A 23,209-nucleotide genomic window follows, 5' to 3' on the forward strand; every position below is an offset into this window, starting at 1 on the left:
CCAGGGTAACAAAAGGGGCCGGGTCGTTCCTGGTTGATAGGACTCAAGGAAAGACAGTGCTCCAAGAACAGGGTCTGGCGCCTTGTCCGACACCGATGGAAGCGATGGCGCGAATGGACTACAGTGCCGGATGATATCAAAGGGCTGGTTATCGTCGATCGGTCGTTTCGACGCGAATGGGGGTCGAGGGCGACCCGGAGCACAGTCAGCCGACCGCGACAGCCCGCCAAAATTCGTTGGTCATTCGTCTGCCACAATGAGGCTTTCAGGGGGGCGGGCGACAAACTCTTCATAAGGCACTCCTCGCATCCAGAACAGAAGGACTAGCTTCCGACTTCCATCTCGTCGCCAGCGGTCTTCTTGGATTCTTGTTCCTGACGTTGAAGAAGTAGGAGATCCGTGTCATCTTCAGTGAGCATCGAGCTGAGAGTCTCCGTTATTTGGGAATAAAGATCCTCTGAAGGTCGTTTCCGTCAGCGGTAGACATGGAAGATGGAAAGGAACAACGCACTCGCTCGGTTCACCGCTGCAATATACTCCTCATTCGCGATCGCCATTTCGTTTTCCAAGGTTTGCAGTCGACGAGCCTGTAGTAGGGAGTGTAAATGAACGTGAAGTGAGGCCATGTAAACTTCCACATACCTGGACTTCCTCTGCTTCTGGTTCCGGCAGGGCGTTAATGAGGTACTCAATCTGCTTCGCTTTCACGACCAAATCCGTGACCAGTTCCTTTTGGTTGGCTAGGATAGATATCTCGTCAAGACGCTAGTCAAACTCAAGAACTAGATCTGTGTACCTTCGAAGACATCCGGGGGATCATACTTGTCCTTGTTCCTCTCCTTCGTTACGGGTATCGCTTCACTGACTTGGAGGAAGTTCGGCTTGGTAGTCAGGTATCCAATGCTCTTGGACATTATAACGAGTATCTACCACATTATTCAACACAAATCAGCTCCATTACCCTCGACAGCCCATTGCCAAACATTCGCTTACCTGTTGAATCTCATCTTGAAGCTGGGTGATTCTGTCCATATGCGATAGCTCTTGCAGCATTTCGCTGCACAGTACGACCTAGGGGCCTTTGTTTGTGTATCAATCCTAGAGAAAAGCCTTTAATGGCTTGAGCAAAGCAGAAGTCGGTGAGGGACGGTGGTGACAATCGTGGTTCAGGACGAACTTAGTCTGTTTCAACATCCGCGTCTGATACCGGTGCTCAATTTTTCCCACTGCCAAGTGTAACGTGACTTAGTGATGGGAGCCAAACAAACGCGACGCGCCCATTAATCTGCGGGGCGCGCGAGGTCTGAGACTCTCCACTGGGTGGCTTGGAGCATCCCAGACCAACGTATCTACCCAGAATCTTTCTGTATGTCGAGTAGAAACAATCTTGCACATTATCTTCATCTACTTCTCTGATAATGGGTGTTTATAACTCTCCGGAAGGTCATCTGCTGGTAAAGCAGATTTTGGGTCAGAACCAACCTCCCATTGTTCCCCATGACTATCAAACCGAGGGTGTATGCGCCTGCTTGGATGGCGAATCACTTCTAGCAACTCTCCCCACCGGTGCCGGAAAGACTTCGTACTACAGCTTCACTATGCTGGTGATGATAGCCCTCTCCAAGGCCCCGGAACTGGCACTCGAAGGGAAGGGATTTCCAAAGAACCCGGCGATGCTTGTTATTCTCCCAACCAAGGCGTTACAAGAAGATATGGTACGCTTCTTTATGTAATTAAAGTGATGTCCCTGCTCAAAACTTCGTCATTTACAGAGAAAGGGACTTACCAAGTTGGGACTTGATGCAGTGGTAATTAATGGAGACACTGTGGCCGACGCCTCCAAACAACGAGTGGATCTGTGGAAAGAATGTCAGAAGAAACACTCCATGATTCTCATTTCGCCAGAGGAGCTCATTAGCAACGCTTTTCGAACCCTTCTTGCCTCTCCCGACTTTGCAGCGCGCCTGTGCCGGTATGGCATTGACGAAGCCCATTTGATCGTCAACTGGGGCAAAACAGGCTTCCGAAACGCCTTCATGGAGCTTGGACATATGCGAAGCCGTTTGCCACTTGTCAACAATCATTTGATGCCGGTTATTGTAACCTCTGCAACGATTCGACCTGGAGAACCGATGGACACCATCTGTAATGTTCTGGGACTTACTGCTGGAGATTACCACCTCATTCGACGTTCCAATCTGCGACCTGACATCAAAATCATAATTCGCGAGCTCTCTTCCTCCCTTTCGGGTCTCTCATTCCCTGAACTCGACTGGATCTTGGAACAAAATAACACAGTAATCTTCTGCCGGACAATTGGAATAGGATTCCGTGTGGCTGCCTATCTGTGGAGAACTGCCATTACCAAACGTCTCCCTCGCTTGGGATTTTGGTTCTCGCAGTTGACCGATAGGCGTGATTTTCGCTTCCCTGTCGACTGTGGGGGCTGGCCCCATCCAGAGTAAAGGCCTCCTGATACAGGAGAAGAGCTCGCTGGGCTAGAGGAGGGCTTGCCCAACCGGTATCGCCCAATCATTGTCGCGGTTTCGAGAGAAGCGCTGGACGCGCGAAGGGGGAACAAACAAAGTCACGAGGTTTTCGGTGGGAATGCCAAGAATCGCCTTATAAAGTAATTTTTGAAGTCTTCAGCTGAGCACCGGTATCGGACGCGCGTCTTGAATCAGACTACTATATGTGTGTCGGCCCTTCAAGGGCCTTACTAAACACACATTCGTCAGTCTGACTACGGGAGACTAGGACGAACTGCTTGAACGCCGGCGCAATCATTCTTGGCGTTTGGCATGCCGCGCTTGCCGGTTGCACACGGTCACGCTCATGGGCGCTTAAAGGAGGGGACCCAGAGACATAGTTGGCCTCCCGGTTCTAACCTCTGAATTGGGGACCCAGATAAGCTCAGGGATAATACCAGCGGTTTCTGGAGTGGATGCTCCATTGGTTCAATTAAAGTCTTTATCTGTGCACTCTGATTTGCCGCCCATGCAACGTGCCCCGCAGCCAGACAGGTGACATTGCTTACGGCTGCATATCCCACGAAGAAGTCCTCCCAAAAAGCACATATAAACCTGTTCACTTTGTGATTGATCCCCCAGCTTCTTGCCCTTCTGAGCCACTGCATAAACCGTAGTCCCACTAAAATCCACCATAATACTTCGCTTAGCAGGGCACGAAGCACTCTTTATCCAGTCTACAATCTGCACTATGTCCTCTTACATCGTCCAGCCCAGCGCCTCGTCTGGCTTCTTCGATGTCATGACCCACGCCGGCGCTTTCGTCTCCAGGATTTCATCCAACATCTCCACCTCGAGGTACTCGCCAAGCCGAATCGTCGCCGAGGCAAGGCAACTTTTGAGGCGCCTTCAAAATGCGATACCCCTCCCCTCTCGGAGGATAATCCGGTGGCTCGCCATTGCACTTGCAATTTTAGCCGCTGGCCTACTCGCCCAGCCTATCTTGTGGGCTATATTGAACGCCATTGGCTTCCAAGCTGGTGGCGTCGCTGCAGGTGCGTTCAAGACTACATCTTTCTCGTCTCGGTTTTATCATGCATTTCCTATCCCCGAGTCTGCCGCGCTCGCTTTCCATCGATATCATACTGACTCCAAGCTTTCGAAGGTTCTGCGGCGGCTGCCTACCAATCAGCTGTTCTTGGTGCCCACACCACCGGTTTCTTCAGCGTTCTGCAATCACTCGGAGCAACGATGGCTGCACCTGCGGTTGGAACCGTCGTTACAGGCTGCGCTGCGGCCGTGGGGAGTGTCGTCGCATGGTTCCGTCGATAAATTGTACCTGGAACTGCAACCTTCACGTCCGAGTTCTACTTTCTTGTACTCCTATATATCACCGCGATCGCTGTTATTATACATTCTTGGACATTTGTTATGGACCTTGCCACTGTGGCCAATAATTGCAGAAAATAGAGGCTATTGCTAACGGTATAAGCAAGTAACACGAGAGGTGTGCTGCGTGCATGTCTACCAGTCCGATTACTGTAACAATAAGCGCCCATGGCACTGCTTCGGATGATTCGCTTACCTACTTGAATCCCACGACGAAGCCGTTAGCAAACATGGGTCTGCATGTCAACCATCCTTGCCTTTCTCCCAGATTGTGTCGCAAGGCACATACAAAACACATTCCCTCGTCGCTTTGATCACAAACCCACCTATAGATGCCCGATTCCTTCTCGAACGTTTCGGAGTATCTTAGTCGGGCAGCTTCCACCGCAGCCAGGCTTACCGCCGAGAAGGCCCCTATCGTCGAGAAAAGCATTGGCTCGGCAGCCGCTGACTTTATCAAATTCACAAAATGTATGCAACTGAGAAGGGGCCTGTGATCTCCAAGCAACTGGGCGAAGCCGCATCTGCAGTAGCCAAACTCGCAGGGGAAAAAGGTCCCGTCGCTGTTCAGAGAATGGGGGAAGGGGTATTTACCGCCGCCAGGTTCGCTGCTAAAAAGGGACCCCTCGCAGTCGGCTATCTCGTCCAAATCGTCAAGGCCCACCCCATGGCGACCGCAACCGTCGTAGTGCTCATAGTGGCCATCCTCGCTCCGCGTATCTTTATTGGTATATTGAATATTCTTGGGTTCGCAGTAGGTGGTGTCGTGAAAGGTGCGCTTCATCCTTGACGTCGAGTCCTGCCCTGCGTCTAAGCCCAAGATTCTCTCTTCGAATTCAGGATCAATCGCGACGGGCATTCAATCGGTGGTATATGGGGCGTGGACGAGAGGTGTTTTCAGCGTTCTACAATCGATCGGAGCGACTGGAGTGGCCCCTCCAGCAGTGCCTACCATTGGTAGCATCGCCATTATGAGCTGCTTCGCCCGCCTATGGTTAAATGGAAGAACTTCAACGGCGTGACGGTGAATGTGAGGTATGTAGACAATCTATAATATAATCACCTGTGCCAACTCTCTTCTGCAGGACGAACGATCTCCCAGACTACTGTCAAATGCATTGTTCCTTGCACACTTTCCCGAATATTTAATCCTGCCGATTACCATGTACATTTAAGTACGTTGGTCAAATGACTTACTTCAGTCTCATGATGAAGTGGTCTAGAGCCACCTAAAACTAGAAGAAGCAAGTTGAAAGGTCCGTGGACGTAAGCAGGAAGGACATCGTGGCAGATAAGCGCCCACAAACCGCAACCCCGGGTGATAACGTGCTCACTTGATCTATCCCACGAAAAAGATGGGACAGCCTCAGTCCATACTTGAGCATAAGACTGACGGTTACACAATCCGTTACCTCACCGCTTTTCTTTCCTCCTAAGCACTCACCGCCCACTCAACGTCCCACAGATTGCTTAGCAGGAGCGAAACGCTTATCGCTTCTTTCAATTTCTAGATTCCAATATGGCTGAATTCCTCTCTCGAGCATCCAGACACATTAACCAAGCGGCCTCCGCCGCCGCCAAGCTCACCGCCGATAAGGCTCCAGTCGTCGCACAAAAGCTCAACGCAGCAGTCAAGTTCGCCTCGGACCAAACCCCTATCATCGCAGACAACGTCAGTGCAGCAGCCAAATTTACAGCCGACAAAGCATCCAATGCTGCATCTGCAGCAGCCAAGCTTGCGAGGGAGAAAGGCCCTGTCGTGGCTCACAACGTTCGCGAGGCAGCGTCCACCGCTGCCAAATTTACCGCCGAGAAGGGTCCTCAAGCCGCCGACTTTGCTGTCCAAACCGCCAAAGAGTATCCAAAGGTTGTCGGGGCAGCTTCAGCGATTCTAGCAGCGAACCTTCTCGCTCCTGCCGTCTGCGTAGGTGCCCTCGGCGCGATCGGATTCTCACCAGCTGGCGTTGTCGGAGGTACGTTGCCGGTTTTGTAAATCGTTATCGCCAGTATCTCATTTAACGACCGTCTTCCAGGCTCGATTGCTGCGGGCGTCCAGTCGTCGGTGTACGGACCTTTCACAGCAGGTGCATTCAGCGTCTTGCAGTCGATGGGAGCCACAGCCGCGCCACCCGCCGTAGCGCCCATCATAGGCGGTGTAGCAGCCGCAGGCGCCAGCGTAGCATCGATGGCATATTCTTTGGTTAAAGGAGAGGGTTCCAGAGCAATGGAAAAGATAATCATTTGTTCAGAACATGCCTGCGGACTGTGATTATCGTCTCCATGAAGCGATTGTTATGTTGTATGAACGGACATGCTGAGACAGCTTGCACAAAGCTGCTAGTGTCCGGGTGCTGGTAACTACACACCTCAATTCTCCAGCCAATGTACATAGATGTGCCTACCTTACACTCGGTCCCATTGCGCAACCCACAAATTTCATTAAACTCGACACCCCACCAGGTTTCTAAAGCCCTCGAAGGATGAGCGGACATTCACCTCTGCACAGCAGCTCAATACGAGCGACAGCGAGTGTGCGCTCGATCATGGGGTTAGCCAACTGTCAATCCCCGCGGAACCCATCACTTCATGCTTGCAGGCTGTTTTATAATTGGCCACCTTTCGCCGTGTTCCGTTAATCCCCCAAAGTCACGAGAACCGGTTGACGGCAGTTCTCTCAGCTACGCCCGCAGGGAGCTGCAGGGAGGTCCCAACTCATCCCCGCCCAGCCATCACTGGTTTGCGATTTTTCACGCATCACCGCGCCCAACTGCTCGCCCATCGGCCGCTCCTCGAAACTGCTGCTCTGGGAAGTGACGCGGAGGCTTCTGTGCCCACGCTCCGCTTTCAAAGCGAGCCCCGTTGAAATTCCAGCGCAACCTCGCCCTCCTGGGAATCCCACCTAATCCGTCAGTTTGCAACGCACCAAATCTGCCGCACCTAGACCACGTTGCCCTGCTTTCTTATAGGCAGTCACTGACCACGATCGTTTCAAAGGTTTCCTCTTTCCCATTGCCCGCAAATCCCAGTCGTCTCCATCATGGCCTGGGAGGACGCCTTCAGAGGGTTCGCGGAGACCGTTTCTAAGCACACCGCAGAGGCCACGTCCAATGCTGCAAAGTTTGCCGTGGAAAATGCTCCAGTCATTGCAAAGCATGTCGAGGATGTGGCCGCCAATGTTGCAAAACTTACAACAGACACCGCACCAGCCGTCTCGCAAGGTATCACGACCGCCGCACAACATACTGCCAAGTTTGTAGCAGCGAATGCGCCCATCGCCTCGAAGCACGTTGGTGAGGCTGCCCAGCACGTGGCTAGGTTTGTGGAGCACAACGCGGGGACTGCTACTAGAGTCATAGGGGAGCAAAACGCGAGGTTTATCGCAGACCAAACTCTAGTCATTGCGCGTCATGCTGGGGACGCTGCTTCGCACATCGCCAGGATGACGGAGGAACACGCACCAGCAATCGCACAGAATATCAGCCACACCTCGAGGAGTGTCGCCGACGCCGCGGTGGAGCATGCACCAATCATCGCGAAGAACATACAAGAAGCGACCTCTTATGCTGCCAAACGGACAGAGGAAGAAGCACATGTCGTGGCAAAAAGCGTTGCGGATGCTGCGTCCAGCGGTGTACAGGTCACTGCGACCCATGCTGGTCTTGTTGCACGACGGGTCCATCGTGCCACCTTGGACGTTTCGGACTTCACAAGGGAGAAAGCACCAGTCGTAGCTGCGGCCGTCCAAGGAGGAGCATTCGCTGCTGCAAACTTCACTGCCGAGAAGGTGCCGGCTGTCGTGGACACTGTCGGAACAACTATCAGGGAGAAGCCAGAGGTGGTCGCTGCTGTGAGTGGTGGTCTTGCAATCACCCTGCTAGCACCCACTGTGTTTGGAGCATTGCTGAATGTGGCGGGATTTACGGCGGCTGGGGTCGCAGAAGGTTGGCGCTTGGTCGATCTCGTATTACATCTGCGAAGCTAACAGTGTTGTCCATTTCCAGCGTCGATAGCGGCTGGAATCCAGTCTGCAGTCTATGGAGCTTCGACAGGAGGTGTATTCAGCATTCTTCAGTCCATGGGCGCCACAATGGTGGCACCTGCTGTTCCCCAGATTGTTTTTGGGAGTGTTGCTGCCGCGACGAGCTTGGGATTTGGGGCTTACTCGTTCAAGGTGAAGCGCAGATAAAGGTTTACTGTATTTGTTTAGATATAGTGTGATGACCATACAATGTGTAATATGTTCTTCAGGTGGCTACGATTTTATCGACTGGAATACGATAAAGGCTTTGGAATCAAGCAATGCAGTCAGACTCATCTAGATGTCAGTACATATCCCAGTACTACCATTGACAGAAATGGACGTTGGTCCTGTAGCATCATGCACACATATATAGGGTACGGGCTTTGCTAGGGCTCGACCACTGCCCCGTCCCTTCCTTGGTGTTACCTCACATAACGAACTAATTACCACGCCGACAGACACCATAGCCAAGTGGTTACGGCGACAGATTCGAATCCGTTTGACTATCTGTTTCACTTTGTGAGCGCAGGTTCGAATCCTGCTGGTGTCGTTTTTTCTTTTTTGTTTCCCACCGTGGCAGGAAGAAGACAGCTGAGAACAGTTGGTTAAAATACATTCCTATGGGTTTTTCCTCGGTTCCTACGATCAGGACAGAGGTAGAGGCTCCGGGCGGATAACTTTCCGGGGTAGTAGGCTCCGCTGCAACATATTTGAGATGAAGTTGGAAGTTTTGAACCGCTGGATCGCGTCTATATATAATGTCACTACTACCACAACATAAAACAATCCGGTTCGTTCAGAGGCACATGAAATAGTTAATCGATTGAACGCCCGGCGGCGGGAATATGCAGTGCTTACACCAATTTAGAGGGACATAGACATGTATATATCTTTGCGCGGGAAGACCGGAGTGATCAATTGTACGCTATTAGGGGGGGTCAGAGCTGCGGTTCTGCGACGGTTCTGACAGCGGTTCTGTAAACGGTTCTGAATCACCAGAACCACCTCTAAACACGGTTCTGCTCTGAACACCCCCCATTCTTTTTCTTTTTGGTTCTGGGTTCGGTTCTCCGAAAGGTTTTTGGAACCTGGTTCTCACCCTGGTAATTTATACAATGTATTAATTGAACCCCTTTCTCTGTTCTATCTGTGCTATAAATCTACAGGCAGTCCGGACATAGACCAAAGGGTGTATATTCCAAAATTTACATGAATTCACTTGTCGCAACCACCGTCACACTCTCCAGAGTGCTCAGAACCGGAAACGCGCGGGAACGGTTCTGGCGGGAGAACCGCCTCTGGAGGCGGTTCTCCACTCGGTTCGGTTCTCGGTTCTCCCCTGTTTTTCGACCTCCAGAACCGTTTAAAGAACCGGGGTCAGAACCGCCTCAGAACCGCAGCTCTGACCCCCCCTATTGCATTCCGCCAGTCGACTTTCGGATTGAATGCGAGCGGGCATCTCCCCCAGTGGACTTAACATGGCTCGCAAGTTTGCACGTCAGATATGAGAGTAGAATCGAGAGTCACGGACTCCGCCAGACCAAAGTTCTGGCGGGCTCGTAGTACATACAACTCGTTCTCCGAAGGTAGGCCGTAGTTATGTCTCTCCCAGGTAATATATTGAAGCCTCTGCGGGGATAATGGATAGCGGGACCAGACTCGTGGGGTTTCACTGGCAAGTGCCACTGTGCATGGATGCAAATGAACACTGTGAATTGTTCGAATTCACAGGCCATTGGGGAGGGGAGATGGCGGATTTGACGAATCTGCACACCCGGAATTATCTCCTCCTCTCCTCCCCTTTTTCCTGAAGTTCGGACAGACTCGTAGTTCGGTTTGGGTTGGGTCGAAACTTCGGACATATCCCGTGCAAGGATCCGGGCCGGCCATAATTTCCCTCACTTTGCGCTGGCGGTGTCTGGACAGGACGAATAGAAGAAGAAGATACGTTAACTTTAAACGTATGTATTCCTGACATGTCATCGACCGTCGACAAGGCATGTTCACAAGGATTCAGAGTCGGCGCCCCATGCAATTAAAGCTAGGACTCGGGAGACAACTTGAAGCTTGAGGGGCCGGTCTAGAGGTTGACAATCGTCTGGTTTGACATTCAGCTCGCAGCGAATATGCTATGTAACCGGTTACTTAGGAAGAATAAAAGCATACCTGACACGTGAGTCGTATGTCGGCGTAGACACGATACGATAAGATAGACTCTATGTAAACCAGACAAGTCGAAGTAATTCTAATTCCGGAGGTCGACTAATTTGACATCACCAACCAACTTACTTCCAAATCGGTGTCTGCAAGACTGAAAAGCTGGCCTGAACCACGCATTCGGTTCGTGTGGTTGGTCCTGCCAGTTGGGTGTGTTGAGCCGAAATGGACTGTCAACAGTCAACGTGAGCTGCATAGATATGACCTGTGACCTGCATTATCATAGATTATGATATGACCGTGGCCCGTTCGATCCTTGCCCTCCGCGCCGTCCTAGTAGCACATTTAAGTAATGGACCATGGTAATGGGCGGTATAGACGCCAGTCAAAGTCACTACTTAATACTCACTGATCAAGGGTCAGGTCAGAGTTGCACTGGCATGTCAGTACATATATTCTGTTGAGTCGGTTCACAGTACACTTGAAGACCGGTTCTGTAGACTGCGGGGAGGCGGTTATGGTTTGGTTCAGTGCACGCCACACACGTACCTCGCAATTGCGCCGATTACGATTCCGAGCCACCGGCGGAAAAAGGTCCCGGAACGTAGATAAGTAGGTACTTGCGCTCATACCCAAACCAAACCACTGCCCGAGCCCGCCTTGAGTTGTCGAACCAACCCATGGTTAGTACGACAAGTTGTGGCGTTGATCACGATAAGTAAGGAACGTACACCAGCGGGACCTCTTGATGAGCCCCGTAACTTAATCATAAAGGGAGTAGCAAGTAGAACAACTCGAGAGTCTGGAATAACCAGAAATCAGTCCCCTATCACGAGGCAAGTACAACTTGTTATACGTACACATGTTCAATCGAGGTACCTGTACATTCAGTACTAAGTAGTAGATAAGCAACACAGTGTAACCAAAGATGACGCTACAGCGTACCTGAGCTTACACCAAAACAGTGGGCTACAGACCAAACTGGCCCACTGACCCAAAGACAAAACCCACCTAAAGACAAAAACCAGCCCAAGACCAGACCAAACTGACCAATCATGGGATGCAAGACGGGCCAAGCCGTGCTGAAAATAGGCAGGCAAGGTTCGTTAGTTCGTTAGTTCGCGGGTGTTTCGGACGGGTTGCAGCCTCGCGCCGTCGACCATCTGTTCTGTCTGCGAGGGAAAGGGTACTGGCGTGTAATACCCGGGCCGTTCCTGTATGTGGGAGACGCTGTCAGGCCGGCATTTCAAACGACACCCAGGTTCGATGGATGCTCTGAATCGTTCCAGTTGGCTTACTATACCTGAATACCTGAGCCCAGTTCGACATCCACGAATGGAATATGTACAGCTGGTATATGACGAACGCCAACGTTCGGTTATTCCCGTTGTCATGTCAAAAACTCACGAGTTATGACCTTCTGCGAGTTAGATTCGAATGAAGTATTGCGAGGAGTACGGGGCTTAAGTATTTGAAAGAAACACGACATCCAATTCAGAAAGAGAAGTCTGAAGAAAGAGGTGATCAGAAAAGTCACGTCTATTAAAGGTAGACAGATGGTGGCAATGACCCGGGGGAGCCAACTAACCTGGTATTTACGACACCTCCCAGTACAGACTACCACACGCCGTAACGCACGAGATCCTACCACACACCATAACTCCACGACATCCTACCTACCACACGCCATAATCCTTAAGATGATACAACAACACCCGCCCCCTCGTATTCCCAATCGCAACATACTCGCTCCTCGGCGAAAAGTCTATTCCAGTAACATGACCCAAGGGCGTTCCCGAAGTAGGCCAGTTGGCGTAGGCAGTCAAAGATGGTAGATGGACCTGTCAAATGGCAACCACAAACGAAATGTCAGCCAAACCAGACCAGACCAGACTCCCAAAGGTAATTCAAATCGGAAACAAGAGGGGAAAGGGAAAGGGGAAAGGGGGGAAAGGAAAAGGAAAGGAAGGATAAACTGACCAAACGCATGGAATCCTTCTTCTCCTTACTCGCGATAGCAAGCAGCTGAGCATCATAGTTGAATCTGGCAGACGAAATTGGAGTCGTAAGGTTCGCGATCGCTTTTAATGGTTTCGGTTTGCCGGTGTGTTCGTTGAACGCCTCCGAACCGTATACGTTGACATAGCCCGTATTCGATCTAAAAAGAAAAAAAGGAACGCCAAAGGTTAAGGCACCGGATGAGGAGGAAGAGCGGTTGGTTTAATGCAATTTACGCACCCTACAGCGAGATACCCAGCCCCACCGGAACTACCCGCCAACACCTTGGCAGCACTCCTAAACCCACCCTCATCTTGCCACCTCTTCACGCATCTGCGCTGGCCCACATCCCAGATGTAGATCTCCGCGTCGCCCGTGAGGACCGCCAATTTCGAGTTGGCACCAGCACTCGCGGCACCATCCTCTCCTCCCAGAACCCCATTCACTCCGCCGTCAGAGAACCCAGGAGGAATCCACCACATACCCTGGATCCCGCCAGCCCCGGCGCCTCCACCCGCAGACGAGCATTTGAGGCTACCGATGACCTGCCCGGCGCCCGTTTTCCAGTCGACGAGGTGGACGTACCCGCCCCTTCCGGCGACGGCGAGCATGTCGCCGTGGGTGCTGAAGGAGGTGAGGGAGAGGGCTTCGCCGTCGCCGTTACCCCCACCTCCACCCCCGCCCGCGTTGCCTGCTCGGTCGCGTTTGCGTCTCCGTTGGAGGGTAGCGGAAGAGTCCATGATGTTGTTGAAGGTCGTACCCCAGAGGCCGCGGGCGTGGTGTGTGGGTGTGCCGCTGGGGAGGTCGTAGGTGTAGAAGAAGGGGCGGGGGCCGGAGATGAGCATTGTGTCGCCCGAGGGGTGGAAGAGAGCGGATGTGGGGGATGTCATTGGGAGGTTGGGGAAGTGGAGCGTTGTGAGGAGGGGAGATAAGTGTCCGTCCACCTGCGAGCGTCGTTAGATTAGATTAAGATATAGGGTATAGGATGGGATAGGGTTGGGGAAAGGGAAACGTACATTGAACAATCGTATCCGTCTGTCGGCGGTTGCAACTCCCAGAATCGACGCTGTGGTGCTCGGGTGGAAAGTCACGACGCGGACCTCTCCACTACCCGAGTCTTGCACCGACTGGTTAACATCTCGTAGCCGTTCGAGTTTGATTTCGCCTTTAGCGAGGGTAACCTTCCCGCCTCGTCTCTTGGAAGATTTCAGGATCCCGTTGGTCGAAGAGAGAACGGCGAGGGGGTCTTCTTCATCAGCAACAGCCTGCGCCTCCTCTCTAACCACCTTGCGCGCCTTCTTGGCCCACTCAGGCTCAGGATTAATCGCCTCAAACTGCCGTCGCAGGCGAGTCTCGTATTCCTGGATCGTAACCTTGTCTTCGTCCACGGCTTGTCGTAGTTTACGCCGGCGAGCAGTAAGCAGGGAGACGCCGCCGGCAAGGGTTGCGTCTGCAGGATCTGTCCATGCTGAACGCTTTTTTGTTGATTTTATCCAGGATGGGGCGGGTGGATCGGGTGTGGGTTCGGGGAGTGGTTCAGATTGCCCGCGTCCTTGGTCATCGTCTTCGTCGTCGTCGGATTCGTCAGAGTCCTGGGTCTGTGGTGGTGGTGAAGAACCAGCGGGATCTTCGTTCCCATCGTCCACGAAGAAAAGCTATACAACTTTTGAGAACTATAATTTGAATTGAGATAAAACGAATAAACTCACATCCTGGTCGCCCAAATGCGCCAATCCTCGACTTTCGTCTAGAGACGCGTCTCCAAGGTCCAAAGTAACCTCTTCATCATCCTCATCATCACCACCAAACATCTCCCTCTCCTTCCCCTTCCTAGGAACATACTTTGTCCCAAACAACATACTCTCCAACCTCCTCTCTTCATCGTCCTTGGTCGAGTCGTCTAAAAGCCGTTCCAAGTTGGCTTGTTTTTTGTCAATCACCACCGCTGTATCATCTTTTGACGTTTTCTGGCGTTTTCGTGGGTGTTTGGCCATTTTAGTGAGAGTTGTTTGGAGAGAAAGAGAAAGTCCTGGGCCAGTCGATAGAGCCCTGGAGGACCCTTTTTGATTTGGCCGTATGTCGATGGGTGAAGGTGAAATTTCCGTTCCAAGATGCCGCTTCCTGATCGAGAAGACGCCATCTGATGGATGACTAATATCAACACTGCCATCAAGGCCTCGGATTCATTGGTCCTCCGTCTGTGACTCTCTCTTTTCCAACCACTCATCTCCTGTATACCCCTTGTAAACTACTCAGCTACAAAAGACGCTATGGGTAATGACGGTGGAAGCATTCCTGACCGGAGAGATTTAGTCAAGACCAAGGCAAAGGTGCGTAACATGGTGGATTTTTGGTTGGGGAGTAACCGACTAACGAGTGTTGTAGGCAGAACAGGTTGATAAAGCTAGTCAGACCAAGGCCAGGTGGTTCTATTGCGCTTTGTCCAAGGTGAGTTTTACACTCCATGAACACGGCTGCTCGGCTTTCTGATATCCTTCCCCAGAAACCATTGCAGGAACCTATCGTCTCATGCGCGCTGGGGAAGCTGTATAACAAGGATGCGGTTATAGAGTATCTATTGGACAAATCTTCATATGGAGACGGGGAGGAAATCTGTGGTCACATTCGTTCACTAAAGGTATGTCCTACACTCCCTATACCATCTTCAACATGGCGCTTACTAGGACGCGCAGGACGTGAAACAACTAAAGCTCACACCCAACGCCGCACCCTCCACTTCAGACGACACCGACCGAGCCGCCTTCGTCTGTCCTCTCAATCTGAAGGAAATGAACGGCTCCCAGCCTTTTGTCTACATCTCAACCTGCGGGTGCGCGTTCTCACAAGCTGGGCTCCGCACCGTCTCTGGTTCGCCCAAGGACAAGGAGAAAGAGAAGGAGAAGGAAAAGTCGAGTTCGGACAGCCCAGACGCCCCCACCGAGTCCACCCTCGACCTCTGCCCCCAATGCGGAACAAAATATTCACGCAAAGACGATATAATCCCTCTCAACCCCTCCCAAGACGAAGAACGCGAACTCCGGTTCGCAATGGAGCGCCGCCGCGCACTCGAACCCGCAAAGAAGAAATCCAAGAAACGGAAGCACGATAAAGAGGGGAACGGGAACGGCGAGGAGCCGCCAGCAAAGAAGAAACAACAGGGCTCTGGGTCCAACACGCCTCAACCGACTATCAACCCGTCTGTTGGCGCTGCGAGTCGCGCGGTGGTGGAGGGCTTAGCGGCGGAGGAGGCGAAGAGGAAGGCGAATATGAGTGATGCTATTAAGAGTTTGTATGGGGATGGCAAGCCGGCGAAGAAGGAGACGTTTATGACTATGGGCACGTTTACGAGGGTGAGTTTCATTGAATTCGTTGTCATATTTGTGGTGATGCTTATAATGTTTACAGTATGCATAATGAACGGTGTCGAGGGTCTACCTCGCATGTAATATAGTATCTTCTTGTACAATAATAATCAGCTTGGCTGGTCCCATATACGTATGCTGATCCTTCAGAACCTCTAGTCATTCCGGCTCAGCGGGGTGGTACACCAACCAGAACAGACAAAACGCACCTGTCGAACCCACGTCTTAATCCTACTCCTCATCGACGGATCCGCGCTCAACTGCTTAATCGTCTTCTTAATCACCGCAACCTGCTCCCTCTGCGAACTCGGATCGCTATACATCAACAACTCCATCAAACACCTCCTCAACTCCTTCCCCGCATCCGTCGCAGGAATCGTCTTACCCTCCCGCAACTCCCTCTGCAAATGCAAAATAATACTATTCGCCACGTCTTTCTCAAACACACTCTTCACCACATCCCTTTCGGTGACGTCGTCGCGGAGGTCGAGGCTCCTCGCGCCGGCTTCTGTCATTTGTTTGAAGAACGTGTTGTCGAGGTCGATGGAGCGGATGAGGGATTGTGCGTCTGGTGGCCGGGGCCATTGGGTTTTGACGAGGAAGGTCTTGGGGCAGGAGTCGGGCCCGCAGATCTTTTGGAAGAGGTCGAAGGACATTTGGGTTTCGCGCACCATGCGTTTTTGGGTCATGTCGTGGAGGTAGATTATGCCTGTGAGGTGGCGTTCGGGCCTGTCGTAACCATCCCCTCTTGTCTGTCAGTTTTGGGATGTCTGAAGGGAGGAGGAGGATACTATTACTGACATGTTCTTAGGTCTCAACCAGTTGGATATCCGTTGGAGAGCGTCGAGGTCGCTTCCGTCTCCACCAAAGAACCCGGGTGTGTCGACTAGGACTAGTCGTTTCTTCGGAGAGGGAAGCCAGTCGTCGGGGATGGAGTCGGGGAAGGCGGTGACGGTTCGCGTGCAGGTGCTATAGTCGTGCGTGACTCGGGCGGCGTCGCGGCCTAGGTAGTTGTTGATGAACTAGCAGTTACGATCGCATGAGGGGAAAATGGGCAAACGATGGTAATGGAGTAGGGTGCGTGTCTTTTTAGCGCCTTTTTCTTGTGCGTTTGGATGGGAAGTTGGGAATGCGTACCGTGCTTTTCCCGACGCCTGACGGGCCCATGACACTAAAGAAAGAACGAAAGAAAGATGCAAGTCAGGTTCAAGTGCTTGTACGTGTTTTGGGAGTAGGAGTAGGATGATTAGGATGAGGGAAGAGAAGGAGGGACTCGTACAGAATCAAAGCATCCTCGTCCGTGTATCGTGTTTGGTCCTCCTCTACGTGACTGGTGCTCGAGGCAAACGGTAGTGTAGCCCTTCGAAGGGGCACTGACAAGCGCTTTCGGGAACCAAAGCTCGAAGTCATGGCCAGTCAACTCGGCTAGCGGAGCGAAGATGGTTTGTTGAGGATAGATGGCTTGTCGAGGATGGATAGCTTGTTCGGGATCCAGGTCACTGCAACCGTCAAAGACGCAGACGCTCCCTTCGAGCCTGAGCGACAAATCCAAAACCAAGGGTAACTAGAGGCTAGACGCCGCTGAACGGCAACCTCATGTTGGACTCGAGTTCATGACGGATTTTGCTGCATCTACGGACCGCGACAACGTGTTTGAATTCAACAAGCAGCACATTGTCATTGATTGTGCTTGTGCTTGTACACGATAAGTAGCGCCTTGTTGTTGTTGATGTGTGGTGCTTGATAGATGTTAAATCGCCTTGTTTCTCTAGTTATCAGTGTATGGATACAGCGTGTGGACCAGGTGGACCAGACAGCGACAACTTGAATGAACGTGCAGGGAGAGGCGCCGGTGATAGGGGCTACCTAGACATGCCGTATTTGCCGGCGGGATCTTCCAGGTATATTCCCACGACTTTGGCCGTCGTCGTTGCATCATCGCGTCGGCGCTCAACGTCGCGTCGGACAACATTAGCGACTTTCTTACCTTCCTTCCATTCACTTCGGTTGTTGTAACACGCCCGCCCAAGATGTCAGCGACAGAACTCAAACTCAAGGTTATGACCCAAGCGCAGGTGGATGAGGCATTGACGGTGAGTACCCAGTTTCTCTCTCTGGTTTCTTCACCCTTGAATTCACAGAACGTCATCCTCGTCACAATTGGATTTGAAACGATACACAGGAAGCTAAGAAGGAAGCGTTCTTCGCTGGCTTGACTGGTGCTTTGGCATCATGTGAGTTCCTTATCTGTGAATATTTCCCTTCTGCAAATCGTATTGACCATGTAGAATTGCAATGAAATGAAATGGATACTACATAGCCGTCATTGGATCCAGGCTTTTGAAGTTCAACCGGAACACGTCTATCATTTCTGGAATCCGTTCGTACCTCGACTCCCCTCTTCCTCATCACGCAAAACACCAAAGTTTAACGACGTTTTTGATTCCAGTTAGCGGCGTATTGTCCGGGTATTACTTCAACGAGGCAAGTCCATTCCTGAGCATATACACCTATCTCGGAACCTGCGTTTGAACTAATCACAAATGTATGACTTTCTTGTCCTTTGATGGTGTGAACTACAGGCATTCCGTTCAACTGCCATCGCACAACTGCGCCGCGAGGATGCGAGGTTAGCCGTGGAGGCGGAGATGGCAGCTCAAGCTCAAGGCCAAGCCCAATCACAAGATCCCACCGCCAGCTTTTCATCATAGCGGACCAGATTCTGTAGAGCGCTTACGACCAAAACGGAGACCACATGTGATCGATTCACCAGGGTGAGAGAACCCCCCTTCCTCCTCGTTTTTCCCTGCCATCTGTTCTTCGTTTCCCTTCTGAATGATATAGACAGTCTTTCCTTTCCTTCTGAAGTTACTTGCGGCTCTACTTGTGAGATGAAGTACATATGTGTATGTAACTGACACCCCAAATTATTAACTTTAGGAGGGAACGTTGACGAAACATACCAAATTCGATCGAACGTACAGAAGAAGAAGAAACCTTGATTCGAATTTCGATTGCACTTGGCATACCAATCCCCTACTCTTCCCACTCTTCCCTTTTCCACTTCCCCCAAGTTCTACTTGCCTTCTACCTTCCCGCCGTCTCACCGGAACAGGGGTACCACCGTGCCCGCGATGTTACTGCCAAGTTGTGTATGTTGTTATCTTCTGTTCCAGTTCATCTTGGACTCTTCGAAGTCCGCACCAATCACACCTGTCACCCTCGTTCTTCGTTCCCCGGTGCCACCATATCATCCGGATCCCTTTCACCGCTCCACCCCTCGTTGAAATCTTCCAACCGCGGAGTTTTACCGGGTGATACCGACTGGAGTGATGGTCAGACAGGTTTACTGTTACACGCTCTCCTTCCCTTCCCGAATTCCCCTTCGTTTGGTTCTGGTTCTTTGTCGTTCCTGCGCGGCGCGTGGTGGGTCACGATGGCTGGATATGGCTGTGGCCTATGGATTGTGGAACACGATAAGTGTGTTGCGATTGCCGTATCAGATCGATTTTTCTTTGGGCAGTTATCATCGTTTTTGGATGTAACCATCCATCTATTCGTCTACTCATCACTTCATCTATTCACCCGCTCACACAACTGATGTCCCTTTGACTTCTCCATTCTGCGCACGGTCGTTTTTTTGCTATGGTTTTGCTGATGTGGCGTTTTATTGCGTTGTCTCGATTGTGCTCGATCGCCGCTGCACATTCAGTCCGACTTCCAAGGACGGTCGTTCCCCGTCCACAGAGGAACGTATTCCCCGCGTCTCGTGTCTGGATTCCATTTCGTATCCCCTTGCTTTCGTATATACAGTGCAACGGAGATGGGACGGATGATGCTAAGCTTGTGGGGTGGAGTGGCGACCTTGTCGCGTTCTTCCGAGTCCTGGTCCTAGGACTTGGAGACTCGACATCTGATCCAAGGGGATCTATGAGACGCGTTTGACCCGAGGTCGACGCGTGTATGGGTTCTGAATTCTGGAATGGCGGATGTTTTATAATTCCAGGGTGCTGCATTGGGGATCGATAGTCCCTTGCGGAGAATGGGAGCTGGGTTATGTTGGAGGGAATCAATCACTGTTGTCAGTTACTCCCTGTAATGGACGGTTGGGACCACCGTTAGGTACCGGTTTTGGCTCTACGGCGGACTCAGCGGGGATGATGTTCTCTCAACGGGATCCAGAGTGTACTTCGTTCTACTGTTTGTGGCAGTTTATTTAATTGGATATGCCGGAGGGCTTGTCGTTATCGCTTCGCTTTGGAGACGCTCCAAAAAACCTAACTCCTCAGGCGTCTGATTTGGGCATAATGGACAGCATATATTGGGGCATAAAGAGTGTCTGATGCGAAAGCATGTGCTGAAGACGGAGTGGAAGCATGGAGTGAGGCTAGAGGGTGAGTGATAATAACTAATAATGTACAACGACAAGACTGTCTTGTCGTATTAATTTGCGATCTACGCGATCCTCCTCCGGTTAACACTACGATATAACTGAGCAAGTGCCTCAAGGAAGCGTCGGTACCGGGAGTTGCGGCGGACCAACGGCGACCTCGGAGCCAGGAGAACATCTCCTGAAAGGGGAATGTCGAACAACAATGTGGAACCAATGGAAACAGGCGACAAGGGAATCCTTTTATCAAAAGAGGAGTCCCAGAACCAAGACTGCACGTCGATCTATGAATCAAGCGAGCTGAGTCTCCATAATGCAAATGCTACCGAAAGAACACTTGAACGATGACTTACAGTGATTGCCTTTGTTCCAGAAGGCGGTGGTCTGGGGTAGGGATTTGGATCAGAACTGGTTTGGCGAAGTTGGAGGTCATGGGTCGCTTACCCTTTAGGCCGTCGACCAGCAGAAGGTCGCCTAGTGGCTTGTGGTGCCTGCACCTCCTGACGATATCTTCGCAGGATCTCCTCCACCACTCGTTTAGAATCCTCCTTCCCATCCAAGATTTGACATACTTGAGCCCCCTGCTCAATCGCCTCCCTCCACAGCCCCTCCTTCCAACCCCTTTCCCTAGCCAAAACCTCTTCGTGGCTATCCGACTCGACGTCGTCTGAATCCCATTGCGAAGTACACAAAGCGACTCGTCGGCAGTCGTTTGCACCGCACAGTTGGGTGAACTTGCGGAGGTACATGTGGTAGCCGCTGGTTTGTTTCCGGACGGTGATGTCATGGAGGTAGATGATCCCTGCGAGTTTCATGTTGCCACGAGGGTACCTGGAGGTGGAAGAGGGTGGGTCAGATTGGGTCTGAGTCTGAGTTCGTTGGTGAAGCGGGGAGAAAAGACGTACGTCTTCTTGATCCAGCCCGAAAGGAGGGAGAGGATATCCTCGTCTGCGAGTTTCTCAAGACCAGAGTCGAATCCTGGGGTGTCGAGGAGGATGACTCGGTTCGAGGAAGAAGCATTGGCTCGATCATAGCAAGGCACGATTTGTCGCGTCTTCGGCTCATGACCGTGTCCAACCTCCGCGTAGTCCTTCCCAAAGTACTTGTTGATGAACTAATTGACAGGAAGCGACAAAGACAATTGAGACTCTCGTTAATTCAACTGTCCATTGTAGAAATGTTTGAAGTTTACGAACCGAACTTTTGCCAGAGCCCGTCACGCCGACCACACTAGATATTGAAATAGAGGGTTCAAAGGGATGAAACTATTGAGAGTTATAATACGAACGTACGCAATTAGTTGGTCGTCAGGCCTTGGATCTGGGAGGACGCTCGAGGCCATGTTCTGGGTTGGAGGCTGGGTGTTGGCGGATGGGATACTGGAGGGAAACGGGCTGGTGGACGAAAGGCCAGAGGGGCGTCGAGCTTGTTAAATGGGTTCTCGATCGCCTCAGGGACATAAGCAAATACTTGAAAATCTCGTCAATCGTCGAGACAAAGGCACGACTACACTCCCCTCAGCGCGGTAACCACGCCGCACCCCCAAGTTAATTTTCAGGGTTTGGGCGCTTAATTGGATTAATTAAAATGATGTCATCATCTGCATTTCAAGTTCTCGGCGAGGTGGACGGATCACATCACAATCGGTATTGGCATCTAGAAAAAGCAAAGACAAACACAAGGGCGCTTGACTCGGATTTGGTTGGACTCGAGCGTCACTTGACCTTGACTTGACCTCTCTGCTGAAACGATGGTTCATGTCAGTGGTATGTCCCAGCCTCACTGTGATCAATTGAAGAGTGCTTAGCGCCCATATAGCCCGTCTTTTGGAGCCCAGAACCGTGGATTTTACCCAAACGCGTCGCCTTCACGCGTTGTACTCGGTAAACCCGAATTCACATTAGCCTCACGGGAAGGCTCGCCCCCAAGGCCTACCATGAAATTAAGGTGCAGGATGGAAGACTGGAACAACCCCTCCAAGAACGCCAGACATGCGATCTTTTGTCACTGTACGTCCGTGGTTCCCGGTTGACCTGATTCACGCAGCTTGACGAAAAATTCTTTCCAGTCCTTTCTCCATGGTTGACGAAGCGCGCACGCTTTGGCTGTCTGGAAAGGTCAGAAACAAGCACTTCAGGGTATGTGAGGCGCGGAAGGCGCGGTGTACCATGGCGTGATTCTCTGGTCACGATGGTTCTCCGTTCGATCCTAACCACAACACTCTCGGTGGTTGCGAAAGTGCAATCCTGACGTTCTCTTGGAGCTGTTGGGCGCTTCAGATGTTCTCCATCTTGTACAGAAACGACAGGTGTGAGCCTCGACTCTGTTCTGGCTCATGGAGTCGGTGTTCGGTTCTGTGCCAGATACTTTATGTTCGAAAAGCTCGCCATCCGAAAGCCAGTGAGTAAAATGTGTCTTGGTTGTGGTTGTATAGCTATTAACTGAATGCCTTCTTCAAGCGGTTCATGAACCGTGCTATAATAGATCTTTTCCCAGTGCTACCCCTAACCACCTTGCGAGCCTCCGCCAGCTCCGCCAACAAGTCTTTTGCTGGTAAACCTGCACCAAGTATGCGACCTAGTTGCTCGTGACAGAATGTCGTCACCTCTGACACTCCGTATGTCCTCCCGCTGTATTTGTAAACGTCCTGGCCCCCGTTCCTGACCTTGTCGTTGGTCATGATGGTCAATACCGCAGCCCTATACCTGTGGAGAGCTGTTTCGAGGTGCCGTACGAGGTTGGGTCCACCCTGGTAGCAATCTCGCTGCTTTTCCTCCTGGAGGAGAATAACACCACATTTGACTGTTGCATTTCCTCTTCCACAACTTATGCGAAATCAGCTCTCGCTTCACTGTCTTCCGTGAACGAGGGGAAATACTCACTAATCTTGGATCCAGCGTATTATCTGGTCCACTATATCCTGATCCGACAAGCCTTCAGAGTCGTCGAAACCAGGAGTATCGACTAGGAGGAGTCGATTGTTTGACATGGAGAGTGAGACTTCGTAGTGGACTGTCGCCCTTGTGACGGGCTTCAATCCTGCGCCAACCTCGGCTCCTCTACCCCCACAGGGACTGCAGTTATTCACGAACTGCGTGGTTGATCAGGTAAATGCACAAAGGATAACCGCGTGGGACCTCACGGTACTCTTCCCTGCCCCAGTCAGCCCCATCAATCTATCGTCCCAGGTGAGTTGTATATAAATCACAGCAAATTTTTGATTGTACTGACATAACAAATGGCAGAGGGCGCCCACTCATTACTGTGCGGATTTTCTTTGTCAACGCCTAGAGTGCTAGAGGCTTGTAGGGTAAGAAGTGCAGTTGCTTTGTGCGATGTGACGATTCGCGTGAGATGGGCCACTCTCGCTATGAGGGCCTCATCTTTGTCCCTCCCGGAGTCTGCAAGGACACCTTCTTCAGCC

The 23,209-nt window shown here is 51.6% G+C and overlaps 12 protein-coding genes and 1 non-coding gene across 13 annotated transcripts; 8 read left to right on the forward strand and 5 right to left on the reverse strand.

Moving 5' to 3' along the window:
- Positions 1-323: 323 nt before the first annotated feature.
- Positions 324-1,053, reverse strand: CC1G_12064 (hypothetical protein; the record flags this gene model as incomplete). Its single annotated transcript, XM_001828282.1, has 5 exons — positions 324-457; positions 512-587; positions 643-740; positions 797-926; positions 994-1,053. 5 exons carry the CDS (start codon positions 1,051-1,053, stop codon positions 324-326), a joined length of 498 nt encoding a protein of 165 aa, XP_001828334.1.
- A 365-nt stretch (positions 1,054-1,418) lies between these two features.
- Positions 1,419-2,465, forward strand: CC1G_12065 (hypothetical protein; the record flags this gene model as incomplete). The annotated part of the gene is made up of 2 exons (XM_001828283.1): positions 1,419-1,715; positions 1,773-2,465. The coding sequence occupies 2 exons, from the start codon at positions 1,419-1,421 to the stop codon at positions 2,463-2,465; spliced, it is 990 nt and encodes a 329-aa protein (XP_001828335.1).
- A 754-nt stretch (positions 2,466-3,219) lies between these two features.
- CC1G_12066 (hypothetical protein) lies at positions 3,220-3,800 on the forward strand (the record flags this gene model as incomplete). The annotated part of the gene is made up of 2 exons (XM_001828284.1): positions 3,220-3,523; positions 3,634-3,800. The coding sequence occupies 2 exons, from the start codon at positions 3,220-3,222 to the stop codon at positions 3,798-3,800; spliced, it is 471 nt and encodes a 156-aa protein (XP_001828336.1).
- A 526-nt stretch (positions 3,801-4,326) lies between these two features.
- On the forward strand, positions 4,327-4,879 carry CC1G_12067 (hypothetical protein; the record flags this gene model as incomplete). Its single annotated transcript, XM_001828285.1, has 2 exons — positions 4,327-4,630; positions 4,698-4,879. 2 exons carry the CDS (start codon positions 4,327-4,329, stop codon positions 4,877-4,879), a joined length of 486 nt encoding a protein of 161 aa, XP_001828337.1.
- A 423-nt stretch (positions 4,880-5,302) lies between these two features.
- Positions 5,303-6,312, forward strand: CC1G_12068 (hypothetical protein). The gene is made up of 2 exons (XM_001828286.2): positions 5,303-5,830; positions 5,891-6,312. The coding sequence occupies exons 1-2, from the start codon at positions 5,377-5,379 to the stop codon at positions 6,124-6,126; spliced, it is 690 nt and encodes a 229-aa protein (XP_001828338.1). The 5' UTR covers positions 5,303-5,376; the 3' UTR covers positions 6,127-6,312.
- A 582-nt stretch (positions 6,313-6,894) lies between these two features.
- On the forward strand, positions 6,895-8,043 carry CC1G_12069 (hypothetical protein; the record flags this gene model as incomplete). The annotated part of the gene is made up of 2 exons (XM_001828287.1): positions 6,895-7,798; positions 7,859-8,043. 2 exons carry the CDS (start codon positions 6,895-6,897, stop codon positions 8,041-8,043), a joined length of 1,089 nt encoding a protein of 362 aa, XP_001828339.1.
- A 292-nt stretch (positions 8,044-8,335) lies between these two features.
- On the forward strand, positions 8,336-8,428 carry CC1G_20002. Its single transcript has one exon. It is a non-coding gene; the product is annotated as a tRNA-Ser (tRNA).
- Positions 8,429-9,919: 1,491 nt separating this feature from the next.
- CC1G_12071 (CGI-48 family protein) lies at positions 9,920-14,027 on the reverse strand (the record flags this gene model as incomplete). Its single annotated transcript, XM_001828289.2, has 14 exons — positions 9,920-9,958; positions 10,168-10,265; positions 10,308-10,368; positions 10,668-10,694; positions 10,767-10,837; positions 10,896-10,928; positions 11,086-11,117; positions 11,334-11,385; positions 11,443-11,543; positions 11,782-11,876; positions 12,016-12,193; positions 12,274-12,977; positions 13,050-13,688; positions 13,743-14,027. The coding sequence occupies 14 exons, from the start codon at positions 14,025-14,027 to the stop codon at positions 9,920-9,922; spliced, it is 2,415 nt and encodes an 804-aa protein (XP_001828341.2).
- Positions 14,028-14,303: 276 nt separating this feature from the next.
- On the forward strand, positions 14,304-15,447 carry CC1G_12072 (hypothetical protein; the record flags this gene model as incomplete). The annotated part of the gene is made up of 5 exons (XM_001828290.2): positions 14,304-14,363; positions 14,419-14,481; positions 14,549-14,671; positions 14,727-15,383; positions 15,439-15,447. 5 exons carry the CDS (start codon positions 14,304-14,306, stop codon positions 15,445-15,447), a joined length of 912 nt encoding a protein of 303 aa, XP_001828342.2.
- Positions 15,448-15,541: 94 nt separating this feature from the next.
- On the reverse strand, positions 15,542-16,562 carry CC1G_12073 (hypothetical protein; the record flags this gene model as incomplete). Its single annotated transcript, XM_001828291.1, has 4 exons — positions 15,542-15,550; positions 15,605-16,142; positions 16,197-16,417; positions 16,533-16,562. 4 exons carry the CDS (start codon positions 16,560-16,562, stop codon positions 15,542-15,544), a joined length of 798 nt encoding a protein of 265 aa, XP_001828343.1.
- Positions 16,563-17,425: 863 nt separating this feature from the next.
- CC1G_12074 (hypothetical protein) lies at positions 17,426-18,348 on the forward strand (the record flags this gene model as incomplete). The annotated part of the gene is made up of 6 exons (XM_001828292.2): positions 17,426-17,488; positions 17,578-17,629; positions 17,845-17,863; positions 17,978-18,024; positions 18,124-18,169; positions 18,336-18,348. 6 exons carry the CDS (start codon positions 17,426-17,428, stop codon positions 18,346-18,348), a joined length of 240 nt encoding a protein of 79 aa, XP_001828344.2.
- Positions 18,349-19,695: 1,347 nt separating this feature from the next.
- On the reverse strand, positions 19,696-21,127 carry CC1G_12075 (hypothetical protein; the record flags this gene model as incomplete). The annotated part of the gene is made up of 6 exons (XM_001828293.2): positions 19,696-20,069; positions 20,139-20,169; positions 20,230-20,616; positions 20,691-20,899; positions 20,982-21,015; positions 21,078-21,127. 6 exons carry the CDS (start codon positions 21,125-21,127, stop codon positions 19,851-19,853), a joined length of 930 nt encoding a protein of 309 aa, XP_001828345.2. The 3' UTR covers positions 19,696-19,850.
- A 1,060-nt stretch (positions 21,128-22,187) lies between these two features.
- Positions 22,188-22,774, reverse strand: CC1G_12076 (hypothetical protein; the record flags this gene model as incomplete). The annotated part of the gene is made up of 2 exons (XM_001828294.2): positions 22,188-22,610; positions 22,668-22,774. 2 exons carry the CDS (start codon positions 22,772-22,774, stop codon positions 22,223-22,225), a joined length of 495 nt encoding a protein of 164 aa, XP_001828346.2. The 3' UTR covers positions 22,188-22,222.
- Positions 22,775-23,209: the final 435 nt, after the last annotated feature.

Source organism: Coprinopsis cinerea (genome assembly GCF_000182895.1).
Source record: "Coprinopsis cinerea okayama7#130 chromosome 1 map unlocalized cont3.1, whole genome shotgun sequence".
Classification (NCBI taxonomy): Eukaryota; Fungi; Basidiomycota; class Agaricomycetes; order Agaricales; family Psathyrellaceae; genus Coprinopsis; species Coprinopsis cinerea.

What these genes read in the sequence shown, in the direction of transcription:
- CC1G_12068 (XM_001828286.2), top strand. Translation starts at nt 5,377, where the DNA reads ATGGCTGAATTCCTCTCTCGAGCATCCAGACACATTAACCAAGCGGCC. An exon ending in ACCAGCTGGCGTTGTCGGAG is followed by an intron (nt 5,831 to 5,890) that starts GTACGTTGCCGG and finishes ACCGTCTTCCAG; the next exon opens with GCTCGATTGCTGCGGGCGTC.